The sequence below is a fragment of the Dermacentor variabilis genome, chromosome 8, assembly GCF_050947875.1.
Source record: "Dermacentor variabilis isolate Ectoservices chromosome 8, ASM5094787v1, whole genome shotgun sequence".
NCBI classification, from domain to species: Eukaryota; Metazoa; Arthropoda; class Arachnida; order Ixodida; family Ixodidae; genus Dermacentor; species Dermacentor variabilis.
In genome coordinates, this window is record NC_134575.1 from 62,334,556 (window position 1) to 62,352,643 (window position 18,088).

The 18,088-nt window shown below is 41.8% G+C and overlaps 1 protein-coding gene across 1 annotated transcript in view; it reads right to left on the reverse strand.

The window, feature by feature from the left end:
- Positions 1-11,393: 11,393 nt before the first annotated feature.
- Positions 11,394-18,088, reverse strand: part of LOC142591053 (uncharacterized) — a 34,110-nt gene continuing 27,415 nt past the window's right edge. Inside the window, exons 4-6 of the mRNA XM_075703425.1 lie at positions 17,161-17,416; positions 15,070-15,233; positions 11,394-11,485 (exon numbers count right to left, since the gene is read on the reverse strand). Coding sequence (XP_075559540.1) covers positions 15,143-15,233; positions 17,161-17,416 — 347 coding nt within the window. The 3' untranslated portion in view covers positions 11,394-11,485; positions 15,070-15,142. The remainder of the gene's footprint in view (positions 11,486-15,069; positions 15,234-17,160; positions 17,417-18,088) is intronic.

Genomic DNA, 18,088 nt, shown 5'->3' on the forward strand with positions numbered 1-18,088 from the left:
GTTATAGACTTAAACGTCCTTGTTTGAAAAAAAAAACAGAGACATAAGCTTTGACTTCGCAATTGACAGTCTGCCTTTTTATTAGTACGCATTTGTTAGTACGGGTTCTGCTTACAGGTTTCAATAACAACAGGATACACGTAACTACATCAAGCGGAAATGAAAGTGTCAGAACACAGGATAAGGTTAACTTATCGTGACTCTCTCAACAGGTTTCTATGAAGCATGGGGTCCCAAAATAAAGATATTTTGTTATAGCTACGCCTGCAACTAAATGTCGTTAATCTAAAGGAAGTGTAACCTGCCAATACGTGCCTATTTCAGTAAAATATTTAATACTAAACTATAGGAAAATATGTATAATGCTGCAACTGAACGGAGTGCAGAGGCAGTATGTCAGGAAGGTTTCAATGCAACATAAGGAACAAACTCAAACAAAAACGTAGGTGACTACTCAAGTGGAGGTGCTGTGTGTGAGAACTTATTGAACGGCCGCGACCAGACTGTTCATCACGCTGATGCATATTGCCAGGAAACTAAAGCAGACCGCTTTGATGGAAAGCCTATTACAATATGTCTATGTGAAAGCCTCGACGTCAGCGATGTTGTATAGGACAAAAAAATTGTTGCGTGATTGTTCAGATAAATAAAATAAAAAAGACCATGACAAATAGCACAATTCTAGTCATTAGGCTGGATTACTTAAACAGGAAGAAATTACATGCAAAATCAAAACGCATATTCGAGTAATCAGGCATTCACTAACAGACAGTTTGACTATTTACTCTACGGCACACTTGCAATACACAAATCGTTGCACGTGAGTTCGTAAACCTATCTACTTAAAAGAAACTTTCAAGATGATCTCACTTTTGATATAATAATTCGCAAGTGTTCGACGAAATATATGGGTGCAACAGTTACATATGTGCATCAAAGCATAAAACAGCGCATTGTTGTAAAAAAATAACTGCAACAAAATTACACTTTTGCCACAAGATTCGGCGCGCATGTTTGCGAACCCGTGCGTCACTGACACGCTACAACTCGTAAGTTACAATATGTGAGCTGAAGAAATTATTAAAGAGGTAAGTAGTGAAAACTAGTTAATTAGTGATGTTGCATCTTGATTTTTCGTGTGGGGAATATGCGCTGCTTCAAATAATCCAGCTCATCGACTACTATTGCACCATCTGCCACAGATAATTGGTAAAAACTTAGTATCGTCTAAAAAAGCAGCCTGCAGATTAAGTTGCAGAAGATTTTGTTTGGGACAGTATTTTTTCCTAATACGCAGTGTTCTTATAGAACATTGTGTCATACTCAATTTCGAGATACAATATTTGTTTCCTGTATTTTGTATTAATCAGGTATCACAAAATTGTTGCAGGGAATGAAATCACATAATAGTTTTAGCAAACAATAAGTATGATTCCGCTGCTATCAGTAGAACTATTACTCTGCCCGATGTATTGATGGTGTACCTTTTCATTTAGGTTATTGGATGTACCTGTTGGGTTTAATGCTAATGAGGAGGAAAGATGTCAACGCATCTTCCCTACGTTACTGCTACTGTCCCAGAATTTTTCAGTCTTGAATATATCTGCGTTGCTACGATATTTTTCTAAGAACGGTGGTAGTGCTCCTCCCGGACAACGTAGTCTGTGCTGAGGTCATTGGAGTTAGGACAACCTAAAAGGAAGAGAAAATTTTGGCATGTAGAATTCAATAAAGGGACACAGCTTGAAACCAGTCTCAGCGGCTTCACTTAAAAATGAAAATAGGATGCTGGCACTTCCACAGAGGCAATACTATGACTACTGCTTTATCAAATGCACATGAAATTATTGGTGACCTCGTTTCTTCAATTTAAGTTTATCTGTAGCGTTCTTCACAAGCAAAAATATTGTGAGATATCAGTAAATGAAATAATGGCTGAGACGCATACCGAGCCGGCAACATTGCACAAGTTCGTGGGTTTTACTGCTGTTGGGAGGAAAACTATTTCTAGTCCTATGAATGTCCTCCATACTAAGAAATTCGACATATACGAAACAATGCGGAGTTGTGGAACAACGCGCTTCATCGGCAATTCCAAGTGTAGGAGGGGGATTCTACGCGTCATCGTGGCCTCTAGCAACTGGATTGTTAGAATGCAGAAATGAAGAGCCATGTATTGTATAAGGAAAACTGACGTATGTTTGCGAAGTTGACATATTACTGATTCGTACGAGCTCTCTATTCTCTGCAAACGGGGAATACAAGAAGGAGCCAAGTCCTACACATCGTGCTAACTGTGTCATGTTCTCAGTGGGAAGCCTTTTGGAGCTCAGTATTGCTCCAAATTTGATTTGTACAAAAAGTCGAACTATTTACTCCAATTCACTATGAATATATTTTGGCTCTTGTGTAAAATTTGGCTATGCCGACTTGTATCAGAACATCTTTGATCAGCGCAAACTCATGCTCCTAATTTCAGCTGCTTCAGTGTACTTAGAGAACCCAGCAGCACATATAAAAGGTATCAGTGAAAGTTTGTCATAATAAACCTATTTATACTGTCATGTGGTGCAACACACAGACGGTTCTGTGACATTTACGGGCAAATATGAAGTTATAAACGGCACACGCGCTAACATGCGACGTAATCGTGGTGCCCACTTGTTGTAATCACTTGCAAAATCCAAATGTTATTCAACACTGTCGCAAGGTTTCTCCCTAAAATGTCTCCTGAGAATAAAAAATCTCTGGGAATTTTTTATTGGGCATTTAGCGGATTTATTTGGAATACAATAAAAACATTGTATTCATTGTATCTACTCATGTGTTTTAAACGCTTCTGGTATGCTTCATTTGGGGCGAGCAAGCTAGCTCTAAGGAAATGCTTCTCTATAGTTACTCTTTTCTTTTCGGGCCCCCACGCTTCTGTGGTCGCCGGTCTTTCTTAAACAATAGGTTACAAAAAGAAGTTCATTGGCTTTGGGAAGTGTGGCGGCCGCTCTTCAACTGGAATTGCAGTTGGGCTTTGGTGGCGTCCTGCTGCAAAGTCAACGACTACTTGGCACAATGGGCCATGGACTGCGAATGAGGCTGCGAATGAGGCTCTAGAATAACTTCAAGGTAAGTATGAGTGTCGACCTTGGCCACTTTTGTCAACAAAAAGGATGCATTAAGTGGCGGTTACCTCAGCTTTAACCATGACAGAGGCTACATCGGGAATTTTATAGAAGTGTTCAAGTGACTAGCACACGGATCTAGCACACGAGAGTTCTGCCTATTGGCGCGGGCCTCTATCGTCAAGATGTTTCCATCGGTGGAAACAGTTGCCATAATTTTCCCATTCGAATTTGTGCTAGAAAATGGCGACGTTCTTCCCATATTCATTTGCTCTGCACCGCCGTCAATCCATATCTTCTCTGGAACTGGTAGGGGAGCATCTTGTGGTTCATTCGCACGAATCTTGTCATTCTTGTCGCTAACACATTCAACTTGAAGACAAGTCACCTGATGCTTCTCTGTACCAGGCATTGGATTCATTTCCTCACAATTTTCTTAAGGTCGAAGACACAATACAACCAATGCGGGTTAACTTCTTATGAGTAGCACGTTCAAACACTAAGTGCGCACTCTTGTGGTGGAATTGTAGAAATGTGTGGTCCTCGGTAGAGAAAAATGTCGGGCTTCGCGCAGTGACTAGCTTATGGGTTTATATGGTGTAGGGCTTGCCTACTGCGAAAAAGTAGAGAAACCAGCATTAAACACAGTCGTAACACCAAAGAAAGATTGAAGAAATGTTGAAGAAACTGCGTTAAAAATGGTAAAAAAAGGAAGGCCTATATATCAATGGAAACTTGTGACAGTATAAATGGTGTACCTGTGTATTGCGGGTGTGGACAATTAATTTTCAATTTTCCTTCTTGTTTTTTTCCAACCAACTGCCATTGAAGACAACTTCTGTCTCTGAAATTCATTACTAATAAAGCACAACTTAGGTGTAGCGAGATCTTAGGAAATCAGGTTAAAATAATATGTCAGATCACGCCCATGACTAAAGTTATATTCTCATTGTAGAATTGTAATTGACAAATATGGTAATATACAATTTGTATATAATAATAAACTTTACTTTAGTAGTTTTACAACAGAAAGGAAATTTTACTGTAAGTATTTCTTCCAAATGCCCAACAAGTACTCAAGTGAATGTGTTTCATGCCATCCGTGCGACTCTAATTCTATGCCACATTTAGTCAGCAAATCAAAGTCTGTGCTCAGTACATTGCGTGCATGTTATTTAAAAAACTTATTTTCTTCTATGTTTGTTTCGTTGGACCACTTTTCTAGAAAGATGATTGGCAGTAATTAAGTAGGAGAAAAATATTTATTGCCTGATGTGACCTGACATTTCATTTGCATTGATAATGGTGCTTGTTTCACAATTGATGATGAACCTATTTCTAATAGGTTTGAACGAATTCAAGCTTATAAGAGGCGGATGAATTTATTTATATAAATTTAATATCCGAACAACAATTTTAATTGAAACTACTTCAATTTCATTAAATTCTTGCAGCCATCCCTGGTAAGGATATATTCCGGCACTAACATAGAGGGGGGGGGAGCGCATAAAAGTTTATTTGAAAACTGAGTGCATGTGAACTTATTTATAGTAACACAGAAAATGCAGTAGATATTGCTGAAAAATAACATGACCATCCCTATGTAACTATGCTAACACAGAATACCGTGAAGTGAAAGGACTCAAGACTTCCCTAGTAGCTGTATTGTGCGCACAAACTCGTCTTGTAATATACTGAGTACCTTGTCGACGCCTCTTTTGCCCTGTGTATGAAGATACGTGTTTAGATAGAATGATTAGCTACAGTAGTCTACCCTATCACCCGTTGTCTCTGGCGTGCCGCAAGGCACAGTCTTAGGGCCACCACACTTCTTAATATACATTAATGACTTACCGATAGGTTGTTCTTCCGAAATTCGTTTATTGGCTGATGATTGTGTAATCTACCGTCCTATTACTAACGACGCTGATTCTCGCGCTCTCCAGTCCGACCTTAACGTCATTGAAACTTGGTGTAATAATTGGCTAACGTCCCCCAACGTCAAAAAAAAAACGTCGCTACTTACTTTCCATCGCCGCCAATCATTTATTTCAGCTAATTACATTATCGCCGGTTCAGAAATATGTGCTGTGACTTCATATACGTACCTAGGCATTAACTTGTCCAATAACCTCAGTTGGTCCTCGCACATTTGCGAAATTAGCAATGATGCCAATCGTGTACTATGCTACCTGCGCCGCAATCTACGTCTTGTTCCGCCCTCAGTAAAACTACTCGCATATTTAACAATCATTCGACCCAAACTGGAATACGCATGCTCAGTGTGGGACCCACCCCGATCTAACCTGGCAACAGCACTAGAATCCATACAGAATCGTGCAGCAAGGTTAATTCATTCTGACTGCTCTTACCACAAAAGCGTTACTAAACTTAAATCATCTCTGAACCTTCCAACCCTCGAGCAGTGCCGCAAAACAGCAAGACTGCGCCTCTTTTACAAATTTTATCACTCACTACTTCATCAGACCGACCTCACGCCTGTGCATCGCACTTCATCCCTTGATAGCCATTCAAAGGCTGTTTATCCCCCTCCAGCTCGCACCTCCGCTCATCTTAAGTCTTTCTTCGTTCAAACAGCGAAAGACTGGAATCATCTACCTGCTGAAGCGGTGCACCCCTCCAGTCCTTCATCGTTCAAGGCCTTCATTGAAAATATGATCTAAATATGCCCACCCCTCATGTAAAACCCCAAATGGGGTATTTGAGGTACCAATAAATAAATAAACAATAAAAATACTAGACGAACAGAAATGCCTAGCAGATGCGAGTTAACTCTACAGGGGTGCTCATATGACCGTACAATGGGCCAAGCTCAATAAGTAACAACCAGAGTTGGCATATACTTTCGTTAAATGCAATGAGACATGCTGCCATAAGGGTTTTTTTTTCTTGCCTTGTCATTCTTTACAACTTTGTCCGCGCTTGTTTCCTAAATGATCTTGTAACAGCATGTAACAGCCTAATCTCCAATATCTTTGGTACATGGCCCCTTTACTTTGGCGTGCTTGTTTAGGAGAAAAAATAGCCATTGCCATATTACGCATTTGTGGAGCGCACACATGACAGCGCTGTCGAGTCACGCATTTGGCCTCTCGTTCGCCGATAAAGGAGGTACAGCTCGGCAGTTCATTTGTCATTCCTAACAGGTGCGATTGTATTTAGGAGAGATGACTGAGCCGTACTGATATGAATATTCCATTAGGCTCTCACCTGTGCTCATCACGAGCTATGAGGCCAACAAGTATGAAATTTTTGTAGAAACTTTAGGTTTTCTCGGTTACCTCGGTCATGGTGTTCCCGCGTTCGACACACAGGGTTTGGAAATTTAATGAAGATACTCGGGAGGGAACACAAAGGGATGCCCAATCACTTTAGCCACGGCGTAGCGTTGTCTGCATAGCGAGCGCAAGGGCCGGAGATGGAGGCAAGCACACGAGCCCCAACCATCTAAGAGTGCGGGGGCTCCAGCGGTCTGAGGCAGTGCTGGGTGCCGCCAGTAGGGGGTAATTTGTGTACCCCAGTGCCCAAACACCTTCTCGAAAACAAACGGTCCCCCTATGAATGCGGATGTGAGCAGGATTGCAAAATTGCACCTTAAGATCCCCACTAACTGTAGCATACGTTAAGCTTCTAGGCATCCTCATGCGCGAAGAAATGCAACTTTGTATAAATGCAACTTGTGTGTTTGTTTACGTCACTTTTCTTCCCTAATGCACATAAGCCCTCTGAAGCACGCCGAAGACACGGAAAGCAAACAGCCCTAAAGCAGGCACTGCTAAAACGGAGCTAAACAAGAAGACATAGGATGGTGTTCTGTGAAGTACCATTTATAACGCTGTTGGTTTACCATTTGCACCTAATTTCTGATACCTTGTATTACATTACTAATTCGATATTCAAGACTGGTGTGTTTACTAACGAGCTTAAGCGCGGTAAAGTCATTCCAGTTCTAAAAAAAGGCGAAAGCACATTATTACATAAATACCACCCCATTTCTATTTTACCTTCTTTTCGGCAAAGTTCTGGAGAAATTAATCGGATTGCGTCTGACCAAATATCTCACTAAATTTAATAATCTATCTTCATGCCAATTTGCCTTTCGTAATGGATATTCAACAAATTTGGCACTGATACATCTAACTGAGGAATTAAAAAATGACGAAGGTCTACTTGCAAGTTCAGTTTTCATCGATCTAACAAAGGCATTCGATTGCTTAAACCATAGTATCCTTTTTGCTAAGGTTGAGGCTACCGGTGTTCGCGATCCTGCGCTCTTACTATTAAAAAGTTACTTATCAAACAGAGTTCAGGTTGTGTCTTTGTGTAACGCCTATTCCATACTACAAACCACTAACAATGGCGTGTTTCAACGATCCATCTTAGGACCACAACTGTTTTTGATTTATACTACTGACTTACTTAACTGGTTATCACCTACTAAGTGCATTCTGTATGCTGATAATACTACTATATTTGCCTCTGATGAAAACGCCTCTCCTTATTAACAAGCTAAATATTGATCTAGAAATTGTTTTAAGTTGGTTTAATGCTAACATATTATCTATTAATGCCACCAAGACTAAATCTGTTGTATTTTCCGCAAATCAACAACATTCGGCATCCTACATTCTCTAAGTTTTGGCTCACACTCTATCTCTCCCAGTCCAGGCTCATCTTTCCTTGGGATTTCTCTTTTCTGCAACTTGAAATATAAACATCACATTTATCACATAAAAAGGAAAATAACATACGGTAATGCCGTTCTAATTAAAACTCGTCACTACTCATTGATTCGCTCTCGTATTAACTACAGCATAATATGCTGGAGCAACACTTATAACACTCACTTGGCATCCCTTCAGGTTATCCATACCCAATCCATAAGATTTATTACAAGCAGTTCACGCTTTGCGAATGGAAAATCACTACTACATAAAACCAACATCCTAGTCATTTCAGAACTCACCAAATATAATCTAGGAATTTTATTCTACAAATATAAGACTTAGACACAACCATCGATCAGATTCTAACGTTGTGACATGACAGCTCATAGTCACACTAGACTTGCACTAAATAATAATTCCCGTCTACCCAAAGTGCGAACTAACTGTGGTAAACAGACTGCGGAATTTGCCTCGATATCACTTTGGAATAATGTACCACCTATAATCAAAAATGCAAGAAATTTATACAAATTTAAAGGTGAACTAAAAGCATAATACTGACTTATATTGTCCGTTTTCTTTTCCAATTTTGTTTTGTTTCTTTATATTGTCATGCTTTTAACAAGTATTCTTATTACACATATGCTTAAGTAAAAATAAATTATCGTAATTTACATGCCAAAACCACTTTCTGATTATGAGGCATGCCTTAGTGTGGGACTCCGGAAATTTCGACCACCTGGGGTTCCTTAAGTGCATCTAAATCTAAGTACACGGGTGTGTTCGCATTTCGCCCCTATCTAAATGCGGCCGCCGTTGTCGGGTTTCGATCCCGGGACTTTGTGCTTAGCAGTCCAACACCACAACCACTAAGCAACCACGGCGTGTACCCATATGCTATAAACATATTTTGATATTACTCTTAGCTCTCATCTGTACTACTGTTGCGTTAAACATTGTATACCAACATAAGTGTCTTTAACAGGAAGTCCCGATACAGTCTTTGACTATGGAACCTCCTTATGTATACTACACACATTTTGCCAATAAATAAATCATGAAATTATGAAATTATGAAAATTTTGTTAGCGGACGAATGAACGTTTAGTCTACCTCACTGGGGCTGTGTGCCTGATACAGCCTACCAAATTATTTTTCCTTGAGAACCGCAAAGAGTGGCAGCTTTGCAAGGAGTTCTGATGACAACGCTTTTTAAGAGCGCTCCAGCACTACTAACAATCAGCATTGAAAACATACGTTGTAGGCTAGTCCCCATAGCACTGGGCGTCCGATGAAAACCGCGCGTGCTCCAAGACTAAGTGCCTTGGCCACGTCAGCGCCAGATCTAACTCCGCCGTCCATATAGACTTCGAGGCAGTCACCAACTGCTGCAACGACCTCGGGTAGGGCTTCGATCTGGAATGAGCGTTAACCATCGAGGACTGTAACTGTTGCATAAATTCTTAGTATAAGGACACGCGCTCTAAGAGCCTCGTATTACAAAACGAGTGTTGCTTTTCCCACTGATACGTTATAAAGAAATATATGTGAATTAATTCGCTGTTTGATAGACTAGCGCATATTGTTTAAGCAGGGGATAATTCTAACGTTTTTAGTTGGAACCTGTGATAACACAAATAAAATAGTTCAAAATGCCAACCGAATGGGAGAAAACATAGACAAGTGTCTTAAGAAGACGCAATAAACCGGGCACTAGAGTTTCCTCTAGCGTGAAGCTTCCCTTGCTAAAGAGATAGAAAGATGCGGATGAGCGTTTAGGTGGTTAAGCTTCAGAATATTTGGGTAACAATATTGGTTCCATTCAAACTTCTGATGACAATATCGAAAACAAATGCAACATTCGCATCATCATCATCATCATCATCACCAGCCTATTTTATTTCCACTGCATGACGAAGGCCTCTCCATGCGATCTCTAATCACCCGTGTCCTGCGCCAACCGATACCAGCCTAGCGCCTGCGAATTCATTAATTTCATCAGTCCACCCAGTCTTCTGCCATCTTCGGCTGCACTTACCTTCTTTTGGCACACATTCTGTAACCCTAATGGTCCACCGGTCATCTAACCTAGACTATTTGAAGTCGACTATGCTCCCTCACCGCTAACAAGAAGCACCGTGTCAAAGTTTTATCGTAAAACTCTCACCGGGACATGATTGAATAAGAAAAGTCACAGATGCCTTCAATAATTGCGCTACCGCGCCGAAAGTACCGTTTATTTGCAAAACTTGTCGTTGTTTCTCTCGGTGCCTCTACCGTTTAATTGTGCAAGCATTTCTATGATAACCCAACGAAAACACTGCCCGTCCGTTCCTCCTTCGCGTAAGGTGATCACTTTCAGGATAGAGCTAGCGAGCTGTAGAAGAACACGACAATCGCGCGAACAGTGGCACGAGCGCGTCATTGTGACCACGTGACGTGTACAGTCAAGCACGCCCAAAAACTATAGAGCAGCCGTGGCTTCTGATCTAAACATCATCATCGCACCTGGCGCCGCCAGCTGTTGTAGTTTGCTCGCCTCATCAGTTCACGTTGCGCCGCCTTCCACAGCGGTTCGTGTCACCGCAGCGCTGTCGTATTTATCGTGATGGCGCAAAGACGACCGCGCCGCTTAGCGAAGAAGAATGGCAACGCAGCAATGCAAAGTATCAGCGCCAATACAGAATACGCCGGAAGCAAACGAACGATGCAACGCAGAGCAGGGAAATACAGCAACACGCTGCCTAACGCAGCAAACAAGAGGGACGACGCCGTGCTGACGCTGCCGTATGCCGACGTTCCAGGCAAAGCTGGATTTCCTCTTTTTCCTATATGTCCCTCGTCATTTCACCCTTGGCCCACATGCGCTGCGGGCTCTCTATAACGCGAGTGAACATTGCCTCTACTCGCACATTCAACGTCGTCTCGTGCAGGTCTCACTCAACAGTTTGGTGTTCAAACCGCGGTTCACAATTATTTCACGGTCGTTCTCGCAATTATACCAAACACACCAGCGCACGACCACTCAGCACCACGTCGTTACTAAGAAATTGTTACGCAACATTCAGATAACTCCCTGAGGAGATTCTACGTACAATTCTTTCGTGCTTTCTTTCACTCAGTTTCCTACAAGATACAGTAAAATACATTTAATCACTGGCAATTAAGTAAGCAGGCTTCAACGCCAGGAACAGAATCAAATAAATATGCTTCTACAGTACTGGACTTGAACCAGGGATAAAGTCGTAGGTTACGGTGTTAATTTAGCTTCATATCTGGCACTTGTATGAATAAAAGTTATGCCCAAAAACAATTATATACGTTCGTTCGTTTTCAATATTACGACGTCTTCTCCATACGAACCACGTTTTCATTGTTTTAGTATACCTATCATATTCCTGCTTACGTAAATTGCAGGCTGTAGGTATTTCGACTAATCTCCCTTTACGGCAGCCTTGTGCAGCTGGATTTGATCATATCCTAATTTTATTCGTAGCTTCACAGGTTATACAACACCGCTACTCTCAACGGAATTTCTCTCGCCTTGACAACAATACAACACAAAAGCTTGTGGATAATTTTACCATACCGCTGCTGGCGTGCCATCCAGAACGCGCCCGCCATGATTTGAGACTATAACTGCCGCGGCACCATGATTGAGAGCATCGATGGCAGCTTGGGCTGCAACAGAGAAATGAGCCACGCGAATTACATAAGCCCAGAATGAATCACGCTGAATCAGTTACGGCAACCAACGTCACTAAACCACAGGTTAACTGGGAGAAACAGACGTGAATTAAAGACAGCTGAAGCACATTTAAGCCCTTCGAACGGTAAGCTCTGGTTACCCTTCAGGTGCTGCTGTCACACTTATTTGCAGCCGCAACACCGCCACGACTGCAAACAGTCGTGTAGAGCACTCAGCACACACAGGGTAAATGACACGGCCACTCGTTTGTGTGGATAATAACAACTGGCAATGCCAATGACGCAGCGGCTACACAAGCATTCTCAATGGCTGTGGGACATTGCACCTCATTAGTGGGACCACATCACCTTAGCCACCTACTAGAAACCCAATAAAAGGAATAATGCTTAAAACTGTGCGACCAGATACAGACTCGACATCATTCAGGAACCACTAAAAATAACAGAGGCCTGAAAAACCTGCAGTCGTCTTGACTGCAAGTTTTTGAAGCCTTTGGTACTGCACCGTCTTGGTGCGAATGCATGGCTTGCGTGATGGTTTCTCAGCTGCATGCTCGTGAACTTCATGCGCACCCGAATTTTTTCGTTACTCCTACTAATTTGAAGTGGACACCCCCATCGCGACAGTGGGAAAATTCGACCACTGAATAGAATGAATAGGTGTAGAATCAGTTGAAGTTTTCGTACAAGCTGGGGTTGAGTACTTCTTGCATAATATTTTCAACCAAAGCAAGACGATTTCAGCCGTAACCTTCTGTGAGCCTGACTACGTATTTATCTGGCACTGTTAGAATGTCATCAGAAGCATAATTTGAATATTGCGTAATATCTGTATTGGAATTTACGCTGTATGAACTTGAAATGCTTTCTTGTATAAACCCAGATGTCCACTATCTTGCATTTGTGATTTTTGCAGTATTAACAACAGATTTTTATTAGTAGTTTGATAGTAATAAAATGATAATATCATTATTATAAGTAGTACAACTAATATTAGACGCACATGTTCTTCACGTTCTTAATAACGATGAGGCTTGGTGAGCTTCCAGAAGACGTTTTCAATGCAACATGAAAGCACAGCATGAAAGAAACTGCAATTTCTGTGAACCACCGCATTGTTACCATATTGCTTCTTCTAGTAAATCTTACTTCTACACTGCAAAGTTTTACAATGTCTAACAATATTTTGCTTCGTATTTCTTGGCACTATCTTTTTTCTTTCCTCGCCAATTCTGGCATGACTGGCCCCGCATTTCTTCGAACTGGCTTTGACACTTTGACAGATCTTAATTATGTCCACCCTTAAAGATGGCAATATTCAATCGCTTAATCCTTTATTCAATAGTTAATATATCGTTTCCCAGAAAAAAACCTAATGTCTGAGTGCTCGCCATACACATACTCTATAAAAAACAGCAGGAGAATATAAGTAAAGAAATGCGCAATGAATGACGAGTGTACATGCAAGAAATGAAAATGAAAATGAGAAGACGAGTGTACATGCAAGAAAGCACAAGATACATATCAGTATATAAGGGGAAAGAGAGTTGAACAATGTGTGGACGTGAAACAACGAGGCAAAGATAACAAAATACTGGCAGTCAGTTATCAAAATTATCGCCATGGTAAGGATAAGCCGTACAAGAACTCGGTATTCAGTGAACGGTTGAGTGTGGGGAGGACAAGGCAGGAGCTTTGAAGGGTGTAGGATCCTTGATGATCTTGTGCAGGATACAAATCATGATACACTAGAGGAGTTCGGGCCAGCTGAGAGTAGCGTGAAAGAGTTTGAAAAGAAAAGCAAGCAGAAGGACAGCACCATTACTTCTGCTGCGAAGTCAGGGCGATGACAATAATGCAACAGGGCTTGAAGAAAGTTGAGCGTGTTTTAGCAAAGTAGTAATAATATCTGCCTAGAAAAAGTTTCTGAACCCAATGTACAATGTCACCGTTCGATCTAAAAGTACTATTCCAGACGACCGACGCGTATTTGAGGTGAGGAAGACAGATTGCTGTGCGAAAATTGCGGAAATGGGTAAGAAAAGTTAAATATATTGATATATCGATAGTTTACAAGCAGAGCCCAGAGAGAGCATAACCAGCATTTTAACGCATTAAGTGTAAGCATAAAAGTATAACGATGTAAAAAAAGGCACACCAATCTCATAAACCTTGCACAATGGTACAAAATCTACAAAATAAAGAAAAAAATACTTGCTCTTTTGCGATTGAAAGTTATAACTCTGGTCTTAGCAGGACTTAAGCTGAGGTTATTATCTTTGAACCTTTTAGAAAAAAAAAACCCAGCCACATTGCAGGATGCGACAATCATCAACAGTATGAATTTCCAACAGAAAATGTTGACGTCGTTGACATGAAGAAGGAAAGGAGGGTCCGAAATAACGGCATGAACGTCATTAATAACAATTAAAAGACTGTCCCATGATTACGATGATCCATTGTCATCAGCACTTACACAGAGGCAGTACGGGAACGCTGGCATAATGAAGGGCATTGGAGTCGAGTTTCCAAGACGACTACGAATGCACGATATGTGGCATGAGCGCGTTCTTGCTGTTACACCGAGATACGCCGACGCTCAACCCAGGAATGCCGCCCAAAGGGCTGCGCTCTAAGAGGAGTGGTCCTAATATTTAGCTTTCAGACATGCCGCTGTTTGCCATGTGCAAAGAAGAGGTTTGGCCATTGACGTTAACATAACATGATATATCAATAAGATACAGCGCAAGAGATAATACCTAACGTAATTAATAAAAGTACTATTAGTTTTATTACTACTATAGTTCATCGCTTCCGTAGCTCAGATATACAGTATCGTTAACCTTGATCTATGTCATATATTAACCTCGTATATTTGTAAAATTAGCGAAAACGATAGCTATATAGCTTCGTAGAATATGGTATTGTTGAGCGCAAGGAAAATTTAATCACAGCACAGTATCGAAACGTGACTACGTTACTGCGCACGCCTTGAGTAAACCACTTTTGGTGCGCAGGGAGCATAGCCTTATCACCGTGTAGAAAAGAAAAGGATATTATAACTCCTTCCCGCATTACAATGGTGAATATGCGAGGCGTGATCGCGTCATATTCATATTCACCAGCAGACACTGGATAAATAGTTTTCTCCGTGACAGAACTTCTTAATCGCAATGCGAGATAGACTGTACTTATAATAGAAGCCGAGCAGATTGATGCCCTAGGGGATTCCTGTATCAGCAAACCGCCATTAGCTGCCTCTGAAAAGAACCAAAAATTTTCACTAAATATCACTTACAAAAACGTTTCGCTCTGACTGTTCACCTCTTCACGTGGCTGGGACTCATGTTGGCAGAGTGTATAAGTACGACCTGGTTTTCAATAATGAACATTGTTGGAAATTAGTGCTGTGTGTGTCCCTGTGTGTCTTTTATCCCGTCTTTTATTTGTGCTACCCTACACCCTTTGAAGATCCATTACCAACAAGCCCACCTTGCAACCTCGTGAGATAAAGAGATTCAAGAAATTTTAATTTCTAACATTACACGTACACGCACCTGTGAGGATGCCCTTGGCAACTATAGGTAGGCTTGTGATGCTTCTCAACCACAGCACGTCATCCCATGTAACTCAGGCTGAGCGGTATTTTGGAAGATATCCTTCACTGCTCGGATCGTAACTGAAAGGGTGACCGGGAAGCGAAGCCTCGAGATTGGCAAGGCTGTTCAGTGAGAAGAAAAGAAAGTGTATTAACCAAAGCATGGGACTACGAAGTCGCGGACAGTAAGGACATGTTGGGCTATTTTACTACAAATGCATTTTGTCGAGAAAATACACTAACTGAATCAGCTTCTTTCACGCAGCTACAGCTTAATGGAGATTGTACAATTCTAGTTCTTGGCTGTCTACAAAGGGCAAGAAAGTTTATGATCAGTAGCAATTAACAAGTTAAGTGGCCTAGTATAAGTTATCAAGGGCAAACAGGGAAAAGGCGGGAGATGCAAATTCAAGACGATGAGGAAAACGAGAACAAGGTGAAAACAGGAGCCAACGTTTCGACAAGTGGACTAATCTTCATCATTGCGCTTTAAAGAAGACAAGTCCATTTGCCGAAACTTTGGTTCCTGCTTTCACCTTGTTCTCGTTTTGCTCATCTGCCTAGTATAAGTTAGGCACACGCCCTGGTATTAGGATTATTCGAGTTGCAGAAAAAGCTAGCCCGCATATGTTATTGGCAATGAATGATCCTCGATACAATCTTTCACAAAATGCTTCCGCGATTGTATGGTGGGCCGTGGGACATATTTTCTGCTTTGTAAAAAAAAAACTAAATATGGGGCCGTATAACGCAAAACTATTCCAACATGTTTTCATTGCAACTTCCTGACGTAAAATTTGCGTAACCACGACGCAAGCATCGGGCCGTCACACGCAAGGTTGTCGGAACAAAGCAATCAAATGCTCCCCTCGTTCGTAGGACTTTTGTTTGCTTGAAAAACGAATTACATTGCCTGCACTGAGCGGTTTGTCTTATGTAATTGGCTCGAAAGAGGCTAGGAGCATGCTCAAGTGGTGAGGGATTCGATGGGGCTGAGCCGCTGCACTGAATATTGATAACCGAATGGAAATGCTGGTGCCGGCATCTGCGATTCGTCCTTTTTCTCTTACTTAGCTTGCGGTGGCTCATGGACAATCGCGGCGGCATGCAATGGAAGCTTAAGAATGACGCTAAAACTTATCCTCAGCGAAGAACAGTTGGCAGAACGAGGTCCTAACGTGGTGAAAGTTCTCGAAAACGTCACACGGCCACGCAAAATGTTTTATTACACGCCAATAAGCCCATGCTCTCCGGCAGGGGCGAGTAACAAGTGCCGAAGCGATCGGCTGCAGCCATCTTTTATTCCTTTCGAAATGGGGCAGCCTGCGGCTATTCAGAAGAAAATTCAGTTTTGTTCGGCATATTAATGCATCTTTTACGCATACGCGTTACTTTGATGCGTAAAATTTTTGCGGTTCTGTGACGTCGTGTGAGAGGGCAGTGAAGTAGGTGGAGCCCGAAACTTTTGACCAATAGCCGGAGGCTAATGGCAAAAAGGCGTCGAATCAGAAATAACTGTTTTATTTTGTTCGGTCAAAATATGCATATTCAGTGTGCACACGTCATATCACATGGGGAGCTATCGCGGTTTTCGTGACGACGCGTGACCGACAGGTGAATTGGGGGTGGTCCAAAAAAGTTTCTGATCAATCGCGGTGGGCTGATTGCAGAATTGGAATAGAAAAGTTTGGAATAGTTTTACGCTATAGCGCCCATACTTTGAAGGACACACTATTTCGACGAATGCCTCAGTATGTCAGCACATACTCTACTTTGTCCGTTTTCACTTAAACAACATTTCTTCTCAATAGTCTTTAGGGGAGCGAGGTTGTTCATTACTTAAAAATGAATCATCAATGCAAGATTTTTTGTGCACGGCCTTTACAGTTCTGGCGCCTCTCAAGAGGTACTCTTGGACTCTTTGCCCTGAACAGAAGTGTTTTCCTTGGCTCAAGAAAACCAATTGTGGGAACACGTCCTGCCCTCATTTACTTGGCACCACTGAAAATGATCAGTGCGAGGCAAATGTAGCAAGCTTATATAAGCTTACGTAACGCCATTTGGAAGACGGAATTGGCTTTTGGCAGCGACGGCAGCCTGTGCAGAGATGGACGAGTCTATGGTGACGACGATGGCGGTGGACCCTTGGTTCTCGGCTCTCCTCACAAGCGACTCCGTCAGGGAGCGATTACGAAACAGGTAGATCTGCTGCCAGAGGAGCAGGTCGGGTGCACTGGCCCTCACGTCACCGATCGTTGTAGAGCTCATGGAACTCAGTATCATCAGCGTACGGGCTTCCTGTGCCGCTGCAAACACACTTGTGTGGTGGAGCATAATGTGCTGAATCGTTCGGTCTGCTACTTAGACGGCCTGGCACCCGAGTCGAATGAGCACGCAACATAAACAACGTCTTGGTATGTTTTGCAGAACCGATTAATACTTTTATCGCTTAATGGTTTATTGTACCAAGCTTCCAGCCACACGTCTGAACATTGCGTAGAAAGTATAAATCATTGTTATTTTTTTCCATAACAGCTCAGTGTAACAAATAAAGTGATATTCCCAAATTTTTTGCTGCTCTGAGCGAGAACACTCATGCGTTTTCATAGTTTTGCAGTGTTGTAGCACTAATGCGCAACAAATTACTATTGCTGCGAGACCATCATATTTATATGTGAATATACGGTGGTTCGCTAGAACCGCCACCGACCTGCAACGCAATGGAGAACGAAATGATTTGCAGCTCTAGTAATCACTATTATAAACACATAAAAACATAACGCACGCTGGTGGAAGTAATTATAGCTCGAATTGCTTATGCCACTAAGAATGGTGAATTAATGTTGTAACAAAAGTGAATTTCTTACGTGAATGCTAGGACGTTGTACATTACAGTTATAACTGCGAAAGCTGTTGGCTTCTGAAGACGAGGCCACAGGTAAAATTCATGCTCATGAAATGGTACCAGAAATAACGCT